This window comes from Mobula birostris, chromosome 18 (assembly GCF_030028105.1).
Source record: "Mobula birostris isolate sMobBir1 chromosome 18, sMobBir1.hap1, whole genome shotgun sequence".
In the NCBI taxonomy this organism is placed as follows: Eukaryota; Metazoa; Chordata; class Chondrichthyes; order Myliobatiformes; family Myliobatidae; genus Mobula; species Mobula birostris.
In genome coordinates, this window is record NC_092387.1 from 16731500 (window position 1) to 16757084 (window position 25585).

Sequence of the window (25585 nt, forward strand, 5' to 3'; positions counted from 1 at the left end):
GCATGCCACACCACCTCACTCTCCTCATTTTTATTGTATCGGGTCTTCCATCTCACCTTGAAGAACTATAATGTCTTCACTGACTCCTGAGAACCTCTGGCTGTGGCCAGTCAGTGGAGGAAGAACACTGGGGACGGATACTGAGACTTTGAGTCCAGGCATCAGGAGCACACAGAGGACCATTTCAATAGCTGCCGCGACCCACCCTGCCATGCACCTCCGGCCTCATCAGCGGCCTCCAAACTTGCAAAACGAGACAGATAACAACTCATCCTCTATCTGAGGGAATGATTCAGGAGGTGCACACAGGGATATGAAAACTGAAACAATATCCAGTTTTTCTCCTTCCAGCTTTATTGTCAATCTGCTGAGTGTTTCAAAGTTGGTCCTTAGTTCATCTTCCGCTTCGCTGTACAATCGCCCCATCTACAATAACAACTCAGTCAAAAGAGGTTTCAGAGGCACTTTGCTCACCAGTTGAAGCCCATTGTCTGATACCAAGGGAAGTCTATGGAATACTTCCCCACACTGACCCCTCTGCTGCTTAAGCTTTCCCCTCTTATACCTCACCCATCTTTTCTGGGGAGATCACCTGGTGTCTGTGTGTCCAAGAGTATCTTTCCAATGAGATATTAAACTGAAAATCAAAGAAACTGCCTGAAATAACAACAAAAACTGCTTGGAAGACTCATCAGGTCAGTCAGCATCTGTGGAGAGAGAAAACAGTCAGAATGATAAGTTGTGGCGCTGCACTCTCAATGTGTATATCTCGCAATGTTGTCTGAGACAGAGGGAATTCTTGGCTGCATGCTGGAAATTAAGGAGAGTCAGGGAGCAGAAGTGAATGTAATTGCTATTACTAAGGAAATGGTGCTTGGGAACTGGGTAGATAACTCACTGGATCAGATGGACTACACCACAGGGTTCTGAAACTGAAGGAACTGTGGAGGAATTGGTAGTGATCTTTCAAGAATAGCTAGATTCTGGAATGGTTCCAAAGGTCTGGAAAAATGCAAATGTCACTCCTCTTTTTAAGAAGGGGGGAAGACAAAAGACAGGAAATCATAGGCCAGTTACCCTAACTTCAGTGCAACACTTTCAGTACGCTGGATGAACTCAGCAGATCGGGCAGCATCAGTTAGAAACGATGAGTCGATGTTTTGGGCCGGAACCCTTCGTCAGGACTGAAGAATGAAAGATGGGGAAGGATTTGAAGAATGCTTGTAGCTTCAGTTGAAAGATCAGTAATTTGAAAGACAAAGGGGTGGGGGAGGGTAAGCATTGACATCACAGCCCTGAAAACAATGGGTTGACGTCATAGCCCTGAAAACTATGACGTCAATGCTTCCCCTCCCCTTCACGTCCTTTGACAATATTCCATCCCCATATATTTATCCAATTCCCCTGGAAGCCAACAGAGGAATTTGTCCCTACTGAAGCGAACAACCTCCCACCATCCACTTCAGTCCACTAACCATTTTATATGTCCTTAGTGTCCAACTTATCCGGTACCTCCTGTACCTAATAAAGTGGCCACTGAGTGTCTGTTTGTGGTCTTCACCTGCTGTAGCCCATCCACTTCAACACTCAACATGCTGTGCGTTGGAAAATGCTACACCATTGTTATAACGCATGGTCATTTGAAATACTGTTGCCTTCCTGTCAGCTTGAACCAATCTGGCCATTCCCGTCCAAACTTTCTCATTAACAAGGCATTTTTGCCCACAGAACTGGATTTTTTTGTTTGTTTTTGCACCATTCTCTGTTAAATCTAGACGCTAGAGGCTGTTGTATGTGAAAATCCCAGGAGATCAGCAGTTTCTGAGGTGCTCGGGCATCAGCAATCATTTCACGGTCAAAGTCACTTAAATCACATTTCTTCCCCATTCTGATGTTTTGTTTGAATAACAACTGAATCTCTTGACCATGTCTGCATGCTTTTATGCATTACATTAAGAAATATTAAGAAGCACGTGTACAGGTGTACCTAATAAAGTGACCACTGCTAATTATTCTCCTTTCAGCTTTGTACAGTCTTTCCAATTTATCCTTTTTAACTCTACTCCCTAACCCCAGGAACAATCCTTGTAAATCTTCTGTAATGCCTTCACATCCTTCCTATAATAAGTTATGAGAATTGAACACAGTAGTCTGGTATGTACATACCACCAAACTCATTAAAAAACTTGGCTAAACTCAATCATCTTCCTACATTTCTGTTGGAGCTACAGTATATTTCCGTATGCATGTACACTGTCAAATACTTATTTGAGTGTAATTTATTATGTTTTACTTGTAAGTTGTGGAAGACACAATATAAATGCAAAAACATATTGCTTTGTTTTCCTGAGATAGCCTTTCTTGGAATCTAATCTTAAATCATATTGATGACTATTCATCTTCATCCCCTTTTGCATGTTAAGTGCTCCTGTCCAAAAGCATTGAAGTAGCAGGAAACTGCATCAATGTTAATAAACATTTTGGGATGGGGATTGTCAAGCAATGGTTCAAAGTTACACTGAAGGTCAAGAGGAAGGGAACCATTGTCCCCCTTATCCTCTGCTTTTGCATTCGGGGGGAAAGCATGGTTATACAATGGATGCAGAACTATAATAAACTTGGGGTACACGTGGCAGCTAGTGCCAGACAATATCTGTAAAAACTGCAAATGGCCATCAGACCAAGGATTAGAGTCATAGAGCCATTCGGCATGGAACCAGTCCTTTCAGACCAAAATGACCACCTACACTAGCCCATTTGCCCATGTTTGCCCCATATCCCTTGAGACATTTCCTATCTATCTCTTTGCAAGAGCAGTGGAGCAGATAGCCAAAGTGGAATAGAAATCAGGAATGTGGGATGGTGAACAAGAACTTGGTCGTCAGGTGTGGGCTGCTCTCATTGTTGCTGCATTTTACAGTCAATACCCTATTCACCCATCATCTGCTTCATCTGTGATGCAGGATCTGTGAGGAGGAGGGGAAGATTACCGCGTGACGTAGCGCGCGTGGCCACTCCAGAATGATATCTGTATTTGTTAAGTAGGGTACCGTGCACAATCCTGATTTGATGGAGACAGACGTGAGAGCACGGAGGAACATCTGGAGAAACTTCTGAAATGCCCGCTTCGCAGCCGCTGCTACTGTGTGGTCCGGAATCTCCGGAGGAGACGGCCCCGAATCGTCGGCTTTGCTTGTTTTAGCGGCTGGGACGAGGTTGAAGGCGCTCGGCAGAGGATGGCGCTCGGGAGGCTGTATTGGACGGGCTGGTCGGAGGCTCAAAGTTTTCGGACGGACTCAGTCGGCTGTGGTCGGGTGCTTCCAATGCATCAGCAGTTGTCGGTTGTCGGTGCCTGGAGGTTTATGGCAGGAGAGTTTCTCCCTTTTTGCTGCCTGCTATTGGCGACTATAAGAGTCAATCCAGACTTGAGACATTTTTTTACCGTGCCCATGGTCTGTTCTTTATCAAATTATGGCATTGTTTTGCACTACTGTATGTTATAATTACGTGGTTTTGTCAGTGTTAGTCTTTGGTCTGATATAGTTGGGGTCACAGAGACATTGCTCCAGGGTGACCAAGGATGGGAGCTCAATATTCAGGGATATTCAATATTCGGGAGGGATAGACATGAAAGAAAAGGAGGTGGGGTAGCATTGCTGGTTAGAGAGAAGATTAACGCAATAGAAAGGAAGGACATTAGCCGGGAGGATGTGGAATCGATATGGGTAGAGCTGCATAACACTAAGGGGCAGAAAACACTGGTGGGAGTTGTGTACAGGCCACCTAACAGTAGTAGTGAGGTTGGGCATGGCATTAAATAGGAAATTAGAAATGCGTGCAATAAAGGAACAGCAGTTATAATGGGTGACTTCAATCTTCATATAGGTTGGGTGAACCATAGAAACCATAGAAACTACAGCACAGAAACAGGCCTTTTGGCCCTTCTTAGCAGTGCCGAACCATTTTCTGCCTAGTCCCACTGACCTGCACATGGACCATATCCCTCCATACACCTCCCATCCATGTATCTGTCCAATCTGTCCATACTCCCACCACTCTCCGTGTGAAGAAGCCCCCCCTAATGTTCCCTTTAAACTTTTCCCTCCTCACCCTTAACCCATGACCTCTGGTTTCTTTCTCCTCTTGCCTCAGTGGAAAAAGCCTGTTTGCATTCACTCTGTCAATACCCATCATAATTTTATATACCTCTATCAAATCTCCCCTCATTCTTCTACGCTCCAGGGAATAAAGCCCCTTCTCTGTAACTGAGTTTCTCAAGTCCCGGCAACATCCTTGTAAACCTTCTCTGCACTCTTTCAACCTTATTTATATCCTTCCTGTAATTTGGTGACCAAAACTGAACACAATACTCCAGATTCGGCCTCACCAATGCCTTATACAACCTCATCATAACATTCCAGCTCTTATACTCAATACTTTGATTAATAAAGGCCAATGTAACAAAAGCTCTCTTTACGACCCTATCTACCTGTGACGCCACTTTTAGGGAATTTTGTATCTGTATTCCCAGATCCCTCTGTTCCACTGCACTCCTCAGTGCCTTACCACTAACCCTGTATGTTCTATCTTGATTTGTCCTTCCAACATGCACTTGTCTGTATTAAACTCCATCTGCCATTTGTCAGCCCATTTTTCCAGCTGGTCCAAGTCCCTCTGCAGGCTCTGAAAACCTTCCTCACTGTCTACTACACCTCCAATCTTTGTATCAACAGCAAATTTGCTGATCCAATTTACCACATTATCATCCAGATCATTGATATAGATGACAAATAACAATAGACCCAGCATTGATCCCTGTGGCACACCACTAATCACAGGCCTCCACTTGGAGAAGCAATTCTCTACTACCACTCTTTGGCTACTTCCATTGAGCCAATGTCTAATCTAATTTACCACCTAGCGACTGAATTTTCCTAACTAACCTCCCATGCGGGACCCTATCAAAGGCCTTACATGTAGACAATATCCACTGCCTTCCCTTCATCCACTTTCCTGGTAATCTCCCCGAAAAACTCCAACAGATTGGTCAAACATGACCTACCACACACAAAGCCATGTTGACTCTCCCTAATAGGTCCCTGTCTATCCAAATGCTTGTAGATTCTGTCTCTTAGTACTCCCTCCAATAACTTACCTACTACCGATGTTAAACTTACTGGTCTATAATCTCCCGGATTACTTTTCGATCCTTATTTAAACAACGGAACAACATGAGCCACTCTCCAATCCTCCGGCACCTCACCTGTAGACAGCGACATTTTAAATATTTCTGCCAGGGCCCCTGCAATTTCAACACTAGTCTCCTTCAAGGTCTGAGGGAACACCCTGTCGGGTCCTGGGGATTTATCCACTTTAATTTTCCTCAAGACAGCAGGCACCTCCTCCTTTTCGATCTGTACAGTTTCCATGATCTCACTACTTGTTTCCCTTAATTCCATAGACTTCATGCCAGTTTCCTTAGTAAATACAGACGCAAAAAACCTATTTAAGATCTCTCCCATTTCCTTTGGTTCCGCACATAGCCGACCACTCTGATCTTTAAGAGGACTAATTTTACCCCTTACAATCCTTTTGCTCTTAATATACCTGTAAAAGCTCTTTGGATTATCCTTCACTTTGACTGCCAAGGCAACCTCATGTCTTCTTTTAGCCCTCCTGATTTCCTTCTTAAGTATTTTCTTGCACTTCTTATACTCCTCAAGCACCTTATTTACTCCCTGCTTCCTATACATGTCATACAACTCCCTCTTTTTCTTTATCAGAGTTGCAATATCCCTTGAGAACCAAGGTTCCTTATTCCTATTCACTTTGCCTTTAATCCTGACAGGAACATACAAATTCTGCACTCTCAAAATTTCTCCTTTGAAGGCTTCCCACCTACCGATCACATCCTTGCCAGAGAACAACCTGTCCTAATCCATGCTTTTTAGATCCTTTCTCATTTCTTCAAATTTGGCCTTCTTCCAGTTAAGAACCTCAACCCTAGGACCAGATCTATCCTTGTCCATGATCAAGTTGAAACTAATGGTGTTATGATCACTGGAACCAAAGTGCTCCCCTACACAGACTTCTGTCACTTGTCTTAACTCGTTTCCTAACAGGAGATCCAATATTGCATCCCCTCTAGTTGGTCCCTCTATATATTGGTAAGGGTGCTGAGGAAGAGGATTTCTTGGAATGTATGCGGGATGGTTTTCTGGACCAACATGTCGAGGAACCAACTAGAGAGCAGGCCATTCTGGACTGGGTATTGAGCAATGAGGAAGGGTTAATTAGCAATCTTGTCATGTGAGGCCCCTTGGGTAAGAGTGAACATAATGTGGTGGAATTCTTCATTAAGATGGAGGGTGACATAGTTAATTCAGAAACAAAGGTTCTGAACTTAAAGAAGGGTAACTTTGAAGGTATGAGATGTGAATTAGCTAAGATAGACTGGCAAATGATACTTAAAGGGTTGACGGTGGATATGCATTTAAAGGTTGCATGGATGAACTACAACAATTGTTCATCCCAGTTTGGCAAAAGAATAAACCAGGGAAGGTAGTGCACCCGTGGCTGACAAGGGAAATTAGGGATAGTATCAATTCCAAAGAAGAAACATACAAATTAGCCAGAAAAAGCGGCACACTTGAGGACTGGGAGAAATTCAGAGCCCAGCAGAGGAGGACAAAGGGCTTAATTAGGAAAGGGAAAAAATATTATGAGAGAAAGCTGGCAGGGAACATAAAAACTGACTGTAAAAGCTTTTATAGATATGTGAAAAGAAAAAGATTGGTTAAGACAAATGTAGGTCCCTTACAGTCAGAAACAGATGAATTGATCATGGGGAACAAGGATATGGCAGACCAATTGAATAACCACTTTGGTTCTGTCTTCACTAAGGAGGACATAAATAATCTTCCGGAAATAGTAGGGGACCGAGGCTCTAGTGAGATGGAGGAATTGAGGGAAATACATGTTAGTAGGGAAGTGGTGTTAGGTAAATTGAAGGGATTAAAGGCAGATAAATCCCCAGGGCCAGATGGTCTGCATCCCAGAGTGCTTAAGGAAGCAGCCCAAGAAATAGTGGATGTATTAGTGATAATTTTTCAAAACTCTTTAGATTCTGGACTAGTTCCTGAGGATTGGAGGGTGGCTAATGTAACCCCACTTTTCAAAAAAGTTGGGAGAGAGAAACCGGGGAATTATAGACCAGTTAGCCTGACATCGGTGGTGGGAAAAATGCTAGAGTCAGTTATCAAAGATGTGAAAACAGCACATTTGGAAAGCGGTGAAATCATTGGACAAAGTCAGCATGGATTTGTGAAAGGAAAATCATGCCTGACGAATCTCATAGAATTTTTTGAGGATGTAACTAGTAGAGTGGATAGGGGAGAACCAGTGGATGTGGTATATTTGGATTTTCAAAAGGCTTTTGACAAGGTCCCACACAGGAGATTAGTGTGCAAACTTAAATCACACAGTATTGGGGGTATGGTATTGATGTGGATAGAGAATTGGTTAGCAGACAGGAAGCAAAGAGTGGGAATAAACGGGACCTTTTCAGAATGGCAGGCAGTGAATAGTGGGGTACCGCAAGGCTCAGTGCTGGGACCCCAGTTGTTTACAATATATATTAATGACTTAGATGAGGGAATTAAATGCAGCATCTCCAAGTTTGCGGATGACACGAAGCTGGGCGGCAGTGTTAGCTGTGAGGAGGATGCTAAGAGGATGCAGGGTGACTTGGATAGGTTAGGTGAGTGGGCAAATTCATGGCAGATGCAATTTAATGTGGATAAATGTGAGGTTATCCACTTTGGTGGCAAGAACAGGAAAACAGATTATTATCTGAATGGTGGCCGATTAGGAAAAGGGGAGGAGCAACGAGACCTGGGTGTCATTGTACACCAGTCATTGAAAGTGGACATGCAGGTACAGCAGATGGTGAAAAAGGCGAATGGTATGCTGGCATTCATAGCAAGAGAATTCGAGTATAGGAGCAGGGAGGTTCTACTGCAGTTGTACAAGGCCTTGGTGAGACCACACCTGAGTATTGCGTGCAGTTTTGGTCCCCTAATCTGAGGAAAGACATTCTTGCCATAGAGGGAGGACAAAGAAGGTTCACCAAATTAATCCTGATGAAGGGTCTCGGCCCAAAACGTCGACTGTACCTCTTCCTAGAGATGCTGCCTGGCCTGCTGCATTCACCAGCAACTTTGTTGTGTGTTGCTTGAATTTCCAGCATCTGCAGAATTCCTTGTGTTTACTAGATTGATTCCTGGGATGGCAGGACTTTCATATGATGAAAGACTGGATCGACTAAGCTTATACTCGTTGGAATTTAGAAGATTGAGGGGGGATCTTATTGAAATGTATAAAGTTCTAAAGGGATTGGACAGGCTAGATGTAGGAAGATTGTTCCCGATGTTGGGGAAGTCCTGAATGAGGGGTCACAGTTTAAGGATAAAGGGGAAGCCTTTTAGGACCAAGATGAGGAAAAACTTCTTCACACAGAGAGTGGTGAATCTGTGGAATTCTCTGCCACAGGAAACAGTTGAGGCCAGTTCATTGGCTATATTTAAGAGGGAGTTAGATACGGCCCTTGTGGTTAAAGGGATCAGGAGGTATGGAGAGAAGGCAGGTACAGGGTTCTGAGTTGGATGATCGGCCATGATCATACTGAATGGTGGTTCAGGCTTGAAGGGCTGAATGGCCTACTCCTGCACCTATTTTCTATGTTTCTATGTTTGTCCTGTTTTTGTGTGATATCACTCTGGAGGAACATTGTATCATTTCTTAATGCATGCATGCATTTCTAAATGACAATAAATGAGGACTGAGTGTCCTCATAATCTAATAATCTAGTCTAATCTGGAGATCTAGAATACAATTACATCTTTTGGTTCACGATGGATCGCTCTCCAGAGAAAAGAGGAGAAAAGGTGCCCGATGTATTGCAACGGCAGGGGCCACAGCCTCGCGGCCCCAGAGTGCCAAGATCAAGTAGGGGACTGAGGGTCCAGTGAGATGGAGGAACTGAGGGAAATACATGTTAGTAGGGAAGTGGTGTTAGGTAAATTGAAGGGATTAAAGGCGGATAAATCCCCAGGGCCAGATGGTCTACATCCCAGAGTGCTTAAGGAAGTAGCCCAAGAAACAGTGGATGCATTAGTGATAATTTTTCAAAACTCGTTAGATTCTGGACTAGTTCCTGAGGATTGGAGGGTGGCTAATGTAACCCCACTTTTTAAAAAAGGAGGGAGAGAGAAACCGGGGAATTATAGACCGGTTAGCCTAATATCGGTGGTGGGGAAAATGCTAGAGTCAGTTATCAAAGATGTGATAACAGCACATTTGGAAAGCGGTGAAATCATCGGACAAGGTCAGCATGGATTTGTGAAGGGAAAATCATGTCTGACGAATCTCATAGAATTTTTTGAGGATGTAACTAGTAGAGTGGATAGGGGAGAACTAGTGGATATGGTATATTTGGATTTTCAAAAGGCTTTTGACAAGGTCCCACACGGGAGATTAGTGTGCAAACTTAAAGCACACGGTATTGGGGGTAAGGTATTGATGTGGATAGAGAATTGGTTAGCAGACAGGAAGCAAAGAGTGGGAATAAACGGGACCTTTTCAGAATGGCAGACAGTGACTAGTGGGGTACCGCAAGGCTCAGTGCTGGGACCCCAGTTGTTTACAATATATATTACTGACTTGGAGGAGGGAATTAAATGCAGCATCTCCAAGTTTGCGGATGACACAAAGCTGGGCGGCAGTGTTAGCTGTGAGGAGGATGCTAAGAGGATGCAGGGTGACTTGGATAGGTTAGGTGAGTGGGTAAATTCATGGCAGATGCAATTTAATGTGGATAAATGTGAGGTTATCCACTTTGGTGGCAAGAACAGGAAAACAGATTATTATCTGAATGGTGGCCGATTAGGAAAAGGGGAGGTGCAACGAGACCTGGGTGTCATTATACACCAGTCATTGAAAGTGGGCATGCAGGTACAGCAGGCGGTGAAAAAGGCGAATGGTATGCTGGCATTCATAGCAAGAGGATTCAAGTACAGGAGCAGGGAGGTACTACTGCAGTTGTACAAGGCCTTGGTGAGACCACACCTGGAGTATTGTGTGCAGTTTTGGTCCCTTAATCTGAGGAAAGACATCCTTGCCATAGAGGGAGTACAAAGAAGGTTCACCAGATTGATTTCTGGGATGGCAGGACTTTCATATGATGAAAGACTGGATCGACTAGGCTTATACTCGTTGGAATTTAGAAGATTGAGGGGGGATCTTATTGAAACATATAAAATCCTAAAGGGATTGGACAGGCTAGATGCAGGAAGATTGTTCCCGATGTTGGGGAAGTCCAGAACGAGGGGTCACAGTTTGAGGATAAAGGGGAAGCCTTTTAGGACCGAGATGAGGAAAAACTTCTTCACACAGAGAGTGGTGAATCTGTGGAATTCTCTGCCACAGGAAACAGTTGAGGCCAGTTCATTGGCTATATTTAAGAGGGAGTTAGATATGGCCCTTGTGGCTAAAGGGATCAGGGGGTATGGAGAGAAGGCAGGGACAGGGTTCTGAGTTGGATGATCAGCCATGGTCATACTGAATGGCGGTGCAGGCTCAAAGGGCCGAATGGCCTACTCCTGCACCTATTTTCTATGTTTTCTATGTTTAATCCTGACGTCCGGTGCATTTTGTTTTCCCCGTAACCACATAGGTTTTGTCTTGGTCCTCCAGTTTCCTTTCACATCCGTGCAGGTTGGTTGGTTAACCGGCCACTGAGTGTAGGTGAGTGGCAGAATCTCGGGGAAGGTGAAGGAGTGGATGAGAATCCAGAAAGAATAAGAAAAATGGGATTAACATTGATTGATGGTCAGTGTTGATAGTGGGCTGAGGGACCTGTGCCAATGCTCTCTCTCTGTGTCTTTGCAGCTCTCATGATGAGAGCCACCTTTGTGTGTAGCTACATCTGGCTGTATATTGAAAGAAGTGTAGAACCAGCTGTTCCAGGTTGTGCGAAAGTGGGACCTGACCTCATTGCTGATCAATATTCTATCCAGTTGGACCTTGTCACATTACTTGTTCTTTAGGCTCTTTAGAGAAATATTTCTGCACAGAAGCACCTTTGACAAATCCTCGGGTGAGGGTCAACACATTACATCCAAAAGGCCTTGTGGGAGAATGACACATGGACCCTGTGGGACAGCTCCCTGAGCAAACTGTCGAGGTCATTTAGCAGAAAGCCTCACTGCCAGAACTTACAAACGAATACCGGGATCTATCTTACCGCCAGTGAGATGGGTCCTCCCGTCTCAGTGAGATGAGTTTACTGACAGAGGGTCAAGGAAGGGGGCAAAGGTCGTTGCTGAGGCTCGTCCTAACTAGCCGCACTCTCTGATATATAGGCTGTTGCCTGAGACACTCACTGAGACAGAAATTCAATACAGTTTAATGTCATTTCCTGGACACAAATGTAAAGGAGAATGAAATAATTGTTACGCCGACCCTGATGCAACACAAAACAAAAACACAAAAGATAAAGGACACAATAATTATAAATACATAGGAGAGTTTATCTACATAGATTGATTGTATAATGCTAGTCTGTACATAAAGGTTCATTTTTTCACTGTCAAAGTATGCATTACAATACAACTCTGATATTCATCTTCTCCAGGTAAAAACAGAAAAACCACGGGAGTCATTGAAAAAAAAGACATCAACTCCTTCCCTGACACAAAGAGGAAAAAGAAACAAAATCCCCACTCCCTCCCTCACACAAAAGAACTAACAGATCGCCCACACTATAAACGGCAGATGGAACATCAAACTCTAATCCCAACCCCTCCATTGCACTAAAGCTAAAAGATCACCCAGCCGGAAAACGGCAGCTATAACATGAAAAACCCCCAAACCCCAACCCCTCCCTCACAACAAAAACGTGACATCAAACCCCGACCCCCCCACATAAAAAAGAACAACAACAATAGCATCAAGCCCCAAACCACCTCTCTCACACACAAAATCTAACTGATCACCCACACAGAAAAACCAACGAGAACATCAGATCCCAAATCCCCTCTTGCAGAAAAACCAACACATCGCCCTCCTGGAGCCCCAACCCACCAGCTGGCAGCAAAAAAAAGAAATCACAGAAAACTGAAAAGAGAAAGACCTCTGGTGACTGACAGGAAATGATAAAGCAGTGGCAGAGTTAGTGGGTGGAGGTTTTGATCAGGCTTTCTACTTGGGGAAAGTAACGGTTTTTGAGTCTGGTGGTCTTGGATTGGACATTACATAGCCTCTTCCCTGATGGGAGTTAGACAAAGAGTCCAAAAGTAGGATGCGTGGTATCCTTCATGATATTACAGGTAACAAGATTGGTCAATCTTTCCGATATATATATATATATTATATGTATCTCTCTCTATATATATTATATATATCCTTGATGGTTGGTAGGTTGGTGCTGGTGACGTGTTGCACAGTTTTGACTAACTACCCTTCCTGTCAGTGCAGTTTCCACACCAAACAGTAATGAAGCTCATCAGGATGCTCTCTACTGCATGTCTGTGGAATGATGTGAGTATGAATGTGCAAAGTACAGCTCTATTCAGGCTCCTCAGGAAGTAGAGGTATTAATGAGCTTTCTTGACTGTGTGGGATGTGTTCTGGGACCAGGAGAGGTTGTGTACGGCGTGCACGCCCGGAGTTTGAAACTGCTTGCAGTTTTCACTGCTGTGCCACTGATGTAAAGACCGTCGTGAGTGGTGGGGGTTCTCTTGAACCTGATAACTATGTCCTTGGTCTTATTAACATTGAGGAAGAGGTTATTTGCTTGAACTCTTCCACCTCCTCTCTGTAAGCTGTCTGACGACTGTCGGGGGTGAGCCTCACCATTGTCGTGTCATCCGGGAACTTGATGATAAGATTGCTCTGGTGTCTAGACATGCAGACATGTGTGAGCAGAGTATACAGTAATGGGCTCAGCACACAGCCCTGGCGGGGTGGGGGCACTCGTGTTGAGGATGATGGGGATGGACGAGCTATTGTGCGTCCTGTCTATTTGTTAGGAAGTCCAACACCTACAGTATCCATTACAGAGTGCTTCTGTTGGGAAGCATATTGGTGAGTGTCCACTGCGGCAGGAATGGAGTTTTTGACATGTGTCATTGCCAGCCGTTCAAAACATTTCCTGATGATTGGCATCAGTGCCACCAGGTGGCAGTTGGTTAGTTCTGAAGGTGTAGAGTTCTTTGATACAGGGATAATGGTGGCTGATTTGCAGCATAGGGGGACGGCAGCCTGGATGAGTGATGTGTTGAAGAAGCCTGCAAAGACATCAGGGCTGTGCACACTCCCACTGAGTACTCAGCCCGGGATGTTGTCTGGCCTGTCCTCCTTACGGGGGTTGATACTCTGCGGAGTCCTTCCCACGTCTGCTGCTGTTAACAGACAGTGGCTGCTCACCTGGGAAGAGAGCAGCTTTCGTGGCCCTGGTTATGTTGCTTGCCTCGAAGTGTGCGTAAAAGTTGTTTAGAGCATCAGGGACACCCGTGCCACCAGAAGATCAACTTGGTGAAAGAAAGGACTGTATCAATTTATTTACCGTGCATATATTATGAATAAAGTTTAATCCTGAAATTTACAAACAGTAAAAAAAATCATTAACCAAATCATTTAATTTAATGAATACAGTTCAGCATGTCTTACTATCAAGTAAACCTAATCTTGAATTTGCTTTCAGCACTCTGTTCTTAACTAATTTGATAACAACCGATCTGGAGGCCAATCCGTCCATTGGCTCTACACTATGAGGGGTGATTGATAAGCTCGTGGCCTAAGGTAGAAGGAGTTAATTTTAGAAAACTTAGCACATTTATTTTTCAACGTAGTCCCCTCCTACATGTACACAGTTAGTCCAGCGGTTGTGGAGCATACAGTTCCCTTCTTTGCAGACGTGGTCCACAGCAGGGCTGATTGATAAGTTTGTGGCCTAAGGTAGAAGGAGACGAGTTATTAACTTCAAACTTTCTGCATTATCACTCCAAGAGTTGAACTGCATGTGCATGTAATGAGAGCCTCTTGGACCTCCAGGTGGTCCATAGCAGGGGTGATTGATAAGTTCATGGCCGAAGGTAGAAGAAGATGAGGTATACCACTCTCATTACCTCCAACCTGATGGCATGAACATTGACTTCTCAAACTTCTTATAATGCCCCACCTCCCCATCGTACCCCATCCGTTATTTATTTATATACACACATTCTTTTTCTCTCTCTCCTTTTTCTCCCTCTGTCCCTCTCACTATCCCTCTCACTATACCCCTTACCCATCCTCTGGGCTTTTTTCCCCCCTCCCCCTTTTCTTTCTCCCTAGGTCTCCTGTCCCATGATCCTCTCATATCCCTTTTGCCAATCAACTTTCCAGCTCTTGGCTCCATCCCTCCCCCTCCTGTCTTCTCTTATCATTTCGGATCTCCCCCTCCCCCTCCCACTTTCAAATCTCTTACTAGCTCTTTTTTCAGTTAGTCCTGACGAAGGGTCTCGGCCCAAAACATCGACTGTACCTCTTCCTAGAGATACTGCCTGGCCTGCTGCGTACACCAGCAACTTTTATGTGTGTTGCTTGAAATTCCAGCATCTGCAGATTTCCTCGTGTTTGAAAGTTAACCTGTAGCATACCTTTGGGATGTGGGAAGAAACTAGATCACCTTGGGGAAACACGAATGGTTACATGTGGATATGGGAGAAAACTAGAGCACCCTGGGGAAACATGGCTGGTCACAGAGAGATTGTGGAGGGAAATTTGATTGCAAGGGGACACTAGCAGGGATGATGGCAGAGCAGCAATGGCTGGAGTTTTGGGGAGCAATTTGGAAGGCACAGGATAGATTCATCCCAAAGAAGTAGTATTCTAAAGGCAAGATGATACAACAGTGGCTGACAAGAGAAGTCAAAGCCAGCATTCAAACCAAAGAGAGGGCCTATAATAGAGCAAAAATTAAAGAGAAGTTAGGGGATTAGAAGAGCTTTTAAAAAATCAATAGAAGGCAACTAAAAAAGCCATAAAGAAGGAAAAGATGGATTACAAAGGTAAGCTTTCCAATAATATTAAAGAGGATATCAAAAGTCTCTTCAGATATATACAGTGTAAGAGAGAGGCAAGAGTAGATATCAAACTGCTGGAAAATGGTGCTGGATAGGTTGTAATAGGGGACAAGGAATTGGCAGATGAACTGAATAAGTATTTTGCATCAGTCTTCACTGTGGAAAACACTTGCAGCATGCTGGAAGTTCGAGGGTATCGGGGGCAGGAGTAAAGTTGCAATTGCTAGGGAGAAGGTGCTTGGGAAATTGAAGGTAGATACATCATCTTGACCAGATGGTCAAGGGTTCTGGAAGAGGTGGCTGAAGAGATCATGTTGGTGTTAGTAATGAACTCTCAGGAATCTATAGATTTTGGCATGGTTCCGGAGGACTGGAAAATTGCAAAAGTCACCCCACTCTTCAAGAAGGGTCTCAGCCTGAAACCTCGACTGTTTATTCTTTTTCATAGATGCTGCCTGGCCTGCTGAGTTCCTCCAGCATTTTGTGTGTGTTGTTCACATCAGAATATGAGATCCATTTTGTAGATGTTGGAGTTGATCTTTAAGGATGTGGTTTTGGGGTACTTGGAGGGACATGACAAAATGGGCCGGTCAGCATGTTTTCCTTAAGGAAAAATATTGCCTGAAAAATATGTTGAAATTCTTTGAAGAAATAACAAGCAGGATAGACAAAGGAGAATTGGTGGATGTGTACTTGGATTTTCAGAAAGCCTTTGACAAGATGCCATATATGAAGCTGCTTAGCAAATTAAGAGCCCCTGATATTATAGGAAAGATACTAGCATGGATAGAGCATTGGCTGATTGGCAGGAGGCGAAGAGTAGGAATAAAAAGAGCATTTCCTAGTTGACTGCTGGTGACTACTGATGTTCCACAGAGGTCTGTGTTGGGATCACTCCTTTTTACATTATACCTCAATGGTTTGGATAACAGAATTGGTGGCTTTGTGGCCAAGTTCGCAGAAGATTCGAAGATAGGTGGAGGGGAAGGTAGTTTTGAGGAAGCAGAGAGGCAACAGAAGAATTTAGATAGATTAGGAGAATGGACAAAGAAGTGGCAGGTGGAGTACAGTAGAGGGAAGTGTACGGTCATGCACTTCTGTAGAAGAAATAAAAGTGTAGATTATTTTCTAAATGGAAAGAAAATTCAGTATTCTGAGGTGCAATGGGACTTGGGAGACCTCGTGCTGGATTCCCTAAAGGTTAATTTGTAGGTTGAGTCAGTGGTGAGGAAGACAAGTGCAATGTTAACATTTATTTCGAGAGGACTAGAATATAAAAGTGAGGATGTAATGTCCAGGCTTTATAAGGCGCTGGTTAGGCCTCACTTGGAGTATTATGATCAGTTTTGTGCCCCTTATCTAAGAAAGGATGTGATGACATTGGAGATGGTTCAAAGGAACTTCATGAAATGATTCTTGGATTGAAGGATTTATCATATGAGAAGTGTTTGATGAGCCTGGGACTGTACTCCCTGGAATTCAGAAGAATGGGGTGGGGTGGTATCTCATTGAAACCCACCAAATGTTGAAAAGCTTCGATAGAGTGTATGTGGAAAGGATGAGAAGAGTTTCTTTAGACAGAGAGTGGTGAATCTGTGGAATTTGTTGCCATAGGTGGCTGTGGAGGCCAAGCCTTTGGGAATGTTTAAGGCAGAGATTGATAGATTCTTGATTAGTCAGGCCATGAAGGCATTTAGGGAGAAGGCAGGAGATTGGGGCTGAGAGGGAAATGGATCAGCAATGATGAAATGGTGGAGCAGATTCATTAGGCCAAAGGACCCCAAGGAATTCTGGATGGTCACAGGGAGAATGTGTAAACTCTACACATACAGAACCAGAGAACATCTGGGTAGCTCTAGCTGTGAGACAACCATACTAAGTCCTTTACAATGGTGCATATAATGAGATGTTTCTAGTACTGGGAGAGTCTCAAATGCACGGAATAACTACTGGATTAGGGAGTAAGTGAATTAAAACTGAGCTGCATAGAAACTTCTTGCAGTGGTTGGTGAACCTTTAGAATTTTGTACACCATGGAGGACAGACCATTGGGAGCATTTTATACCTTACTTTATTGTCGCCAAACAATTGGTACTAGAGCGTACAATCATCACAGTGATATTTGATTCTGCGCTTCGCGCTCCCTGGAGTACAAATTGATAGTAAATATTAAAAATTTTAATTATAAATCATAAATAGAAAATAGAAAGGGAAGGTAAGGTAGTGCAAAAAAACCGAGAGGCAGGTCCGGATATTTGGAGGGTACGGCCCAGATCCGGGTCAGGATCCGTTCAGCAATCTTATCACAGTTGGAAAGAAGCTGTTCCCAAATCTGGCCGTACGAGTCTTCAAGCTCCTGAGCCTTCTTCCAGAGGGAAGAGGGACGAAAAGTGTGTTGGCTGGGTGGGTCGGGTCCTTGATTATCCTGGCAGCACTGCTCCGACAGCGTGCGGTGTAAAGTGAGTCCACGGACGGAAGATTGGTTTGTGTGATGTGCTGCGCTGTGTTCACGATCTTCTGCAGCTTCTTCCGGTCTTGGACAGGACAACTTCCATACCAGGTTGTGATGCACCCGAGAAGAATGCTTTCTACAGTGCATCTATAAAAATTAGTGAGGGGTTTAGGGGACAGGCCAAATTTCTTTAGTTTTCTCAGGAAGTAAAGGTGCTGGTGGGCCTTCTTGGCAGTGGACTCTGCTTGGTTGGTTTAAAAGGGTTAGTCAGGTTTTTATGAAAGAGAATGAGGGTGTAGTGAAATGGCACAGGAGGAGAGGCCTGGGCCAAAGCAACAATGATTATTTAGCGTGATAGAACACACATGAGGGGCTGAATGGCACACTCGTCTTCCTATTTTCTTGTGTTTACACCATTGCCTAATACCCAATAATGGGAAGGGAATAATGCAGTAAACTTTTGTTAACACAGCACACGTGGGTTGTTGGTGGTGTCGAACTATTGGATGTTAATTTTAGATGTTACAAAATAGTATTGTAAAATTTCTAGTGAAGCAAGTAAGTTCAAAGGGAGACAAGTTCTGCAACCAAAAGCAAATTGCTGGAGAAACTCAAATAGATCAGGCAACATTGTGGAGCCAAAGCATGCTCAATGTTTCAGGTCAAAACCCTACATCAGGGCTGAGTGTGTAGGGGGAAAATAACAAGAGTATGGAGGTGAGAAGGAGGGGCGAGACAGGAGCTGGAAGGGGATAGATGGATCCAGATAAGCAAGAGATGATGGGCAGCTGAAAGCTGGTGGGGGAGGAGATAGGGAAAGTGAACCAGGGGAAGATAAGCCCAGATAGGTGAGAGGCAGATAGAATTAGGTGAGGGAGGGTAATGGGGGGGGGGGGGAGAATGCAGGAGGAGTGCTTGACCTTAAATTTTAAAAAATCAATGCTCATACCTTTGGGCTGTAGGTTACCCAAGCAGCAGACGGGGTGTTTCTCTGCTAGTTTGCCTTTGGCCTCACTGTGGCAGTGGACAAAGCCAAGGACAGGCAACTCAGGCTGGGACTGGGAATGGGAAGGGAGCTTGAATGATACGCAGCCAGAAGTTTGAAATGGCCATTGCAGACAGATGCTCTGCAAAATGATTGCCTAGCCTGTACTTGGTTTCATCAATGTGCAGACAAAGCCACACTGACACCTTTGAATTGCACGGACTAGGTTGGAGCGGGGTCGGGACGGGGGACCCCTGGTGAAGGGGTGGGAAGGGGGACCCTGGTGAGGGGGGAGGGGGGAGGGAGGGAGGGTCAGTTCGGGGTACCCTGGTGAGGGGGGAGGGAGGGAGGGTCGGGAAGGGGACCCCTGGTGAGGGAGGAAGAGGGAGGGAGGGTCGGGACAGGGGACCCTGGTGAGGGGGCGGGGGAGGGAGGGAGGGTCGGGACGGGGGACCCTGGTGAGGGGGGGAGGGTGGGTCAGGATGGGGGATTCTGGTGAGAGAAGGAAGAGTTGGGACGGGGACCTTGGAGAGTGGGGAGGGAAGATGGGTACGGGGACCCCTAATGAGTGGGAAGCGAGGATGGGAACAGGAATCTAAGTGAGTACGGGAAAGTGTGAATCATCACCTTACTGTCGACGCAAATATAGAAACACTGGGATTTCTGAATTTGGACAACAGAATATCATTTGCCGTTTTGCTGCGGTTGACAACACAGAGTATTTTGTTTCCATTTGAATCCATTTACTGCAGAAGGATATTTTAATTATTTAGTTTTCATTCTCTCTGCTCAGTGACTTACATGAGTCCCTGCACCTCAGAAGCAAACGCTGTCTGGGTGATGTACGATATCTCCAGAGGCTGTGAAGGAGAACTTCAGCATTCCCTGAATGTACAAGGTAAAATGGACGGAACATCTCTCCACTTCACACCTGCAGCACACCTCAGGCCATTTGACCACTTCACCACAAGAACATTTGCTGAAGTAAAATGGATCATATTTAAATATTAGGTTTTCAAAGCAATAGTTCAAGTGCAAATTTCAACATCGCAACAGTTGTTATCTAATAGACAAATCTATCAATGTCACTTGTTTTAATAGAAAATAAGGACTGTGCTAGGTTTTCCCACAACAGTGGGTTATTCTGTTTGACTTAAACAGTAAACCTCTTACTCTAAACTCTGGCAACCTCTCTCTCTTGCATTATGTAAGCCATTAAACAATCTTTAATTTGTACAAGTTTTAAATATAACACTGAAATAAAAGTTCAAATATTAATAATTGTCTGAAAGTAACATAACTAGAGTAATTAAATTAGGTTACTTTCAATTATTAATACTTCCAGTTTTACTTTTGTTATACTTAAAACTTGTGCATATTAACTACTCATAACTAGAGTAATTAAGTTATGAGTTGGAAAGTCCCTGCTACCAGATGCCCAGCATAATTTAAACAAGTGGAGAGAAATAAAGATTGGGGGGGTGTAGGCACGAAAAACACAGTAACCAGGAGAGTTAGAAACAGAAGACCCCTCCCAGAAAGCTCATGGTGCAGCAGCAGAGTTATATGAGAATAATTGGGAGATCAAGCAGCATCTGTGTGGGGAGAATTTGGGTCAGCAATGAAATAATCTTCAGAGAAAAGTGGGGCAGTTGGGAGGGGGAGAGAAAGAAGCAAGCCAAAAAGAAAATGCTGGAGGAACTCAGCAGGTCAGGAAGCATCTACAGATAGTTGGCGTTTCAGGCCAAGACCCTTTATCAGGAAACCAGAAGACCTACCTGACACATTGACTGTTTATTCCCCTCCATAGATGCTGCCTGACCTGTTGTGTTCCTCCAGCATTTTGTCTGTGTTGCTCTAGATTTCCAGCATCTGCAGAATCTCATGTCTAAGCCAACACAGAAGCCAATTACCCCCCCAAAACTGTTCCTTATTAATCCATTTCAGCTGCCTTACTTTGTCCCCCCACTCCCCCAAGCCCCACCCTCAAAATGTTGTTTTACATGAGCAGATTTGTCTCTCATTCCAAACCTGCTTGTTTCAGGTTTTTACTCTGATAATTTACTGCTCACTCTTACTTCTCGGTTTGAAAAATAACAAATCCCTTATTTCAGAACGTATGTAGCCCCAAAATAGGTAGAGAAGACTTGCCTTTCACACGGTTAGAATGCCTCAGCATTTCATAGGTTAGAAGTGTATCCCTGTTGTTTTCTAGGCCAGAGCGGCAGCCAATTTACACACAGCAGGATCCCGGATTTAGCAATAAAATAGATTAGTTGCTCCTGCCTGTGTTTGCTGCTGCTAAGGTCACATTGAAATCTCTGCATACAAGACCAACTTTTGCTAAATCTTACCACGTCAGGGGCAAGTAGAAAACTGTAACCTGTGCACAGCAAGATTTGAATGCCATTTAGAAAATCCATTTCCTTTAAATCTGAAGCAAAGACCGTCACACTGCTCACTGCCTTGACTTTGGTTTGCATTCAGTTTTATCTAGCTGGAGCTTGCTATGATTTTAATTGCCAACATTATTCTCTCACTAATAAGTATAGAAATGGAAAAGCACATTCTGCTATTAGCAAGTTCTGAGTGGTCAGACACCTTAGTATTGTTTTTTCATTTAATTGTTAACCCTAAATTTACAATTCTGCATAAAATGATTTAAGCGGAAAGATAAAGCAGAGAGATGGACAGGCAATATAATTAGTTCAGTCTTTTGACAGATTATGCAGATCAGAAATTGAATGCTAATATTAATTTATTGGACACCATACAGCCACATTTGTAATACCAGACTATATACTTTTGACTGATAACTTTGAATTTATCTTCACACAGAATATGCTGGATCACAATAAAGTGTTTCTAACCCACCTTTACTGGGAACTCTATGAATAATACTCACTGCAAATAATATCACTCAGACCTTAGATCTAACTGCTCTAAACGGCAGATCTTTTTTCGTATGATAATACAATATAATAACAATGTATTAACTTATAAAACCTGCTGGTTCATTAATGAATTCCAACAATTCAGGATTAAAGTTTCTGCCAAATCCAAGCTGCCGCCACACCAGTCTACACAAACCAACAGGAGAGTGATGTTGGCACACACAATAAAATGAGATCAATGGAGGTGGCTGGTTGATGGTCAGTGTGGACTCCAGGGGCTGGAAGACCTGTTTCCATATTGCGTGAATCAATGACATAGAATAGCACGACCCAAACACAAAACCAAATTAGGCTCTCTTCTGCCTGCACATGATCCAGATCCCTCCCAGTCCCTGCACGTTGACATGTTCCTCTAAAAGCCTCTTATCTGCTTCCAGCACCAACCCCAACAGCCCAATCCAGGAGCAAGTAATGCTGATATTTCAACACCATGACACACTTCACCAATAAGATGCCCTGCATTAAGGTCTCATGGATAAAGTAGGAACCACTCCACGACACCTCGGTCCTTTGAAAGTGCCGCCGTGATCCCGCAGATCCCCTGATGCCGTGACTGGACAGCAGTCTATGCACTCACAAGGCACTTCTCTTCATTTCAAGCCAAGGCGTACTCAAAGGTCCCTTTTTCTAGCCCGTCCATCCCATCTGCCCAAGTTGAGGAGGGCATGCTGCTGTAAGGGTCTAGAAGGATCCGGAAACACCGCACAATGAGGAGGCCCAGGAAAATGAATAAGATGCCCACGAAAGCGAAGGCAGTTTTCTGCTCCAGCGTCAGTGGGTAGGTGTGCACGGTGCCCCCTGTGCTGATGCTCAGGGAGCTGTTATAGTGATTGTTGATCATTGTCACAGGGCTGTAGCCTCAGAAGAGCGGATGTCGTCAGAGTTAAATCTGCCGGAAGTAAAAACATCATAATTAGCATGAGAAAGGCAAGGGAGATCCACCTGCTGATGCTGGAACTCTGCAAGAGTAACACAACACTCGGAGGGGCAGGCAGCATCTATGGGGGGGGGGGGAGAGAGAGTGTAGGGTGAACTCTGCCAGTTGTTGAACACAAAACCTCCAACTCTGCTTCCCTTCACCCTTGCAGCTGCAGAGTACTTCATCCCACCATCAGCCCCTTCCCCACCCTATAACAGCCCCCACGTCATTAGAGATACACACGCTGGTGGTGGGTGGTGCTTCAGGGCATGAACCTCGCTCGTGCTGAGGACAGTCATCCCCACAGACATTAAATCTGGTGCACTCACCCCCCCCCCGGGGTTACGGTTGAAACAGCTAGTAAACTTGGTTACTAGTGAGTTAAACAGCTGGTTACTGGGTCTGAACAGTGATGAGGGGGAGTGGATCAGAGGGAGAAGGGGGATATATATGACAGAGGAAGACAATGGATACGAGATGAAACAATGGATAGGAGAGGGAAGGGATGGGATGGATGCAGTGGGAGAGGATGGAACTGGATGGATGCAGTGGGAGAGGATGGAACTGGATGGATGGATGCAGTGGGAGAGGATGGAACTGGATGGATGCATTGGGAGAGGATGGAACTGGATGGGGAAATTCTTCATGGACAAGATGGTAAATGGGGGGATGAGTAAGGATGGACAGAGTGGAGAGCACTGAGATGGCCAAGGGCAGGGTGAGCAGTGATTGAAGGAGTTATGGGGCAAAGGGAAGGAATTGAGAAAATGTGGGATTAAGTGATGCGGGGGTGGGGGGTGGGGGGTGGGGGGTGGGGAGGGGTGTAGAAGGCAAAATGATGAGAACGAGAAGCAGTGTAGGAAAAAGAGAGTGGATAAGTGGATGGGAAGAGAAGGGATGGAGAAATATTGGGTGGGGCTGCAATAGTGCGATGTAGAGTGGGATGGAGGGTTTGGTTAAGGAATAGGACAGGGAGACATAGGGTGGAAAGAGATCCACGGGGAAATGGATTGCTGTACGGGGACGGGCATTGTTGCAGGGTGAGATGGAAGGGGAAAATGAATAGAATGAGCAGGGACGGAGAAGAAACTGGATGGGAAGCGTTTGGAAATAACAAACTGGGGAGAGAGGTGGCGGGGGTATAGACGAAGAAGGTTGAGATGTAACGGATAGATTAGAGGGGAACGGGAGGGGGGAGATGTGGGAAGGAGTGGGGTGGGAGGCGATGAGGGAAGGAGTGGGGTGGGAGGCGATGAGGGAAGGAGTGGGGAGGGAGGCGATGAGAGAGACCAGGTTACCGGTACCGGTACCGTGCTGCCCCGTGGCCGGTAGCTGCAGCCCCGCAGACAGACAGCGGCGCTCCCGGCTCCAGCTGACCTGTTGCGCATCTGCACAGCGGCGGCCGCCTGGGGCCCCGCTGTCGTTCGGTCCCCTCCGGCCGGGGACCCACCTTCCGCAGCGGCGACTCAGGCCAAAGTTTGTACCCTGCCCGCCATCTCCGAAGCTCGGCCGGCGGACACTGGAAGCAGAGTGGCCGCCGTCATGCTCCCGTCCCCGGCACCGGGTCAGTGCAGGCGGGGCATTCGCACCTGATGCACCGCCCCTGGGAGCTGCATCTGTCTGCCGCCGGTATTCGGTCCGTCTCCTACCGTCGTCCAGTAGACCCGCGGCAGTGTCCAAGACGCTCGCTGATTCTCCGCAGCCGGTGTCCGGTCCCCGGGACCCTCGTCCGTCTCCCGCCGACCGTCTGTGAAGTTGCGGCGGCGGGCAGGGGGGAACCGAGCCCCGTCCCTGCCCTGCCCGAGTCTGCAGCCTGAGTGAAGCAGGTTGTATCAGCGTGGCCATCTGACGAGCACAGGCGGGCCAGGTAACCTGGGTGGGGGGGGCGGGGCTGGCTGTCACCGCTCCCTCATCCCATCCTGGGAGCCCCATTCTCCTCCCCCCCACCACCCCACCCCACCCCACCCCACCCCACTCCACCGATCAGCTTGCGCTCTGCACCGCACCTGGTACCTTGGCATCTCTCCGCCTCATCGCCATCTGGCCGGAGATGATTATGCCAGTGCAGGCTGGTGACTGAAAGCAGTTCCTGCCCCTGCTCTCCTTCTTTATGAAGAAGCCCAACACCCCTCCTCCACAGAGGAGCGGACAGCCCCAGATGAGGTAGAGGGTTTAGGGGCGCAAAGCTGGGAGGTGGGAGGGGTCGGGTATGCTGGGCTTGGTTGACATTGCCCTGCTCCAGCAACGCAATGAGGGGTGCAGGGCATCCACTGCCACCTGTTCCTCCCAGTGCCCATGGAACAGCTGTGCAGCCGGTACAGCGTGAGCTGCAGAGCTCCAGTGACCCCGGTTCGATCCTGACCGTGGGTGCTATCTGTGTGGCTTTAGAACCGCGTGTAGGTTGCCCCGAGTGCTTCGAGTTTCCCTCCCACCTCCCCAAGACGTGGGGAATTGGTGAGCTGTTAACTGCTGTAAAGTGACCCTAGTGCGTTGGAGAATCTGGGAGGGGGGGGGGGAATTGATAGGAATGTGCGGAGAATAAAATGGGATTATTTAGGCTCATTGTAACTGGGTGCTGAATAATCAGCATTGACCTGATGGATTGGAGGCCCTGTTTTCATTCTGTGATACTGAAAGATTTAACCACTCTCCTGCTTTTTACTCCATTCCTAAACATTTACTGCCCTTAATGCCACCTGCAGTGTGTACCATTTACAAAACGCCCAGGCTACTCCAACAACTCTTCCAAAACCTGAGATCCCTACCAACAAGAAGGAGGGCAGCCACTGCACAGGAACTCCCACCAGCCACAGGTTCTTCTCCAAGTCACACACCATCCTGATCTGGAAACGTATCACCACAGTTACGCAGAATACCTTCACTAGAAGGACTCCAGTGGGTTAAGTTTCTGGTTCACCACCACCATCTCAAGTACTGTTCCCCCTATGCCTTACAGGAACACGGATGCGCAGTAGCTGAAATGCTCCCGCGCACATAGCCTTTGTTGCCACGCAGCTGGAATTTTCTCAATGTTTAAATATTTAAAGTGCCGCACAGTTTTTAGGCCGTGTAAACATTTTCTGCTCAGTGCAAAGGTTGGTCCACGCAGCTGTAAAAAAAAATTAGAGGGAAGGTTGGTCTCAAGCAGAT

General features: G+C 45.7%; 1 protein-coding gene across 3 annotated transcripts; it reads right to left on the bottom strand.

Moving 5' to 3' along the window:
* Positions 1–13684: 13684 nt before the first annotated feature.
* On the bottom strand, positions 13685–24310 carry ctxn2 (cortexin 2). Of its 3 annotated transcripts, none has more exons than XM_072282268.1 (4): positions 24025–24310; positions 20714–22405; positions 19364–19541; positions 13685–14011 (listed from the first exon to the last, which is right to left on the bottom strand). In XM_072282268.1, the coding sequence occupies exon 2, from the start codon at positions 22355–22357 to the stop codon at positions 22112–22114; it is 246 nt and encodes an 81-aa protein (XP_072138369.1). In that variant the 5' UTR covers positions 22358–22405; positions 24025–24310; the 3' UTR covers positions 13685–14011; positions 19364–19541; positions 20714–22111. The 3 variants fall into 3 exon arrangements, with proteins under 3 accessions (XP_072138369.1, XP_072138371.1, XP_072138368.1); XM_072282270.1 differs by lacking the exon at positions 24025–24310 and adding an exon at positions 23813–23996; XM_072282267.1 differs by having other exon boundaries at positions 13686–14011; positions 24085–24308.
* Positions 24311–25585: the final 1275 nt, after the last annotated feature.

What these genes read in the sequence shown, in the direction of transcription:
- ctxn2 (XM_072282268.1), bottom strand. Translation starts at nt 22,357, where the DNA reads ATGATCAACAATCACTATAACAGCTCCCTGAGCATCAGCACAGGGGGC.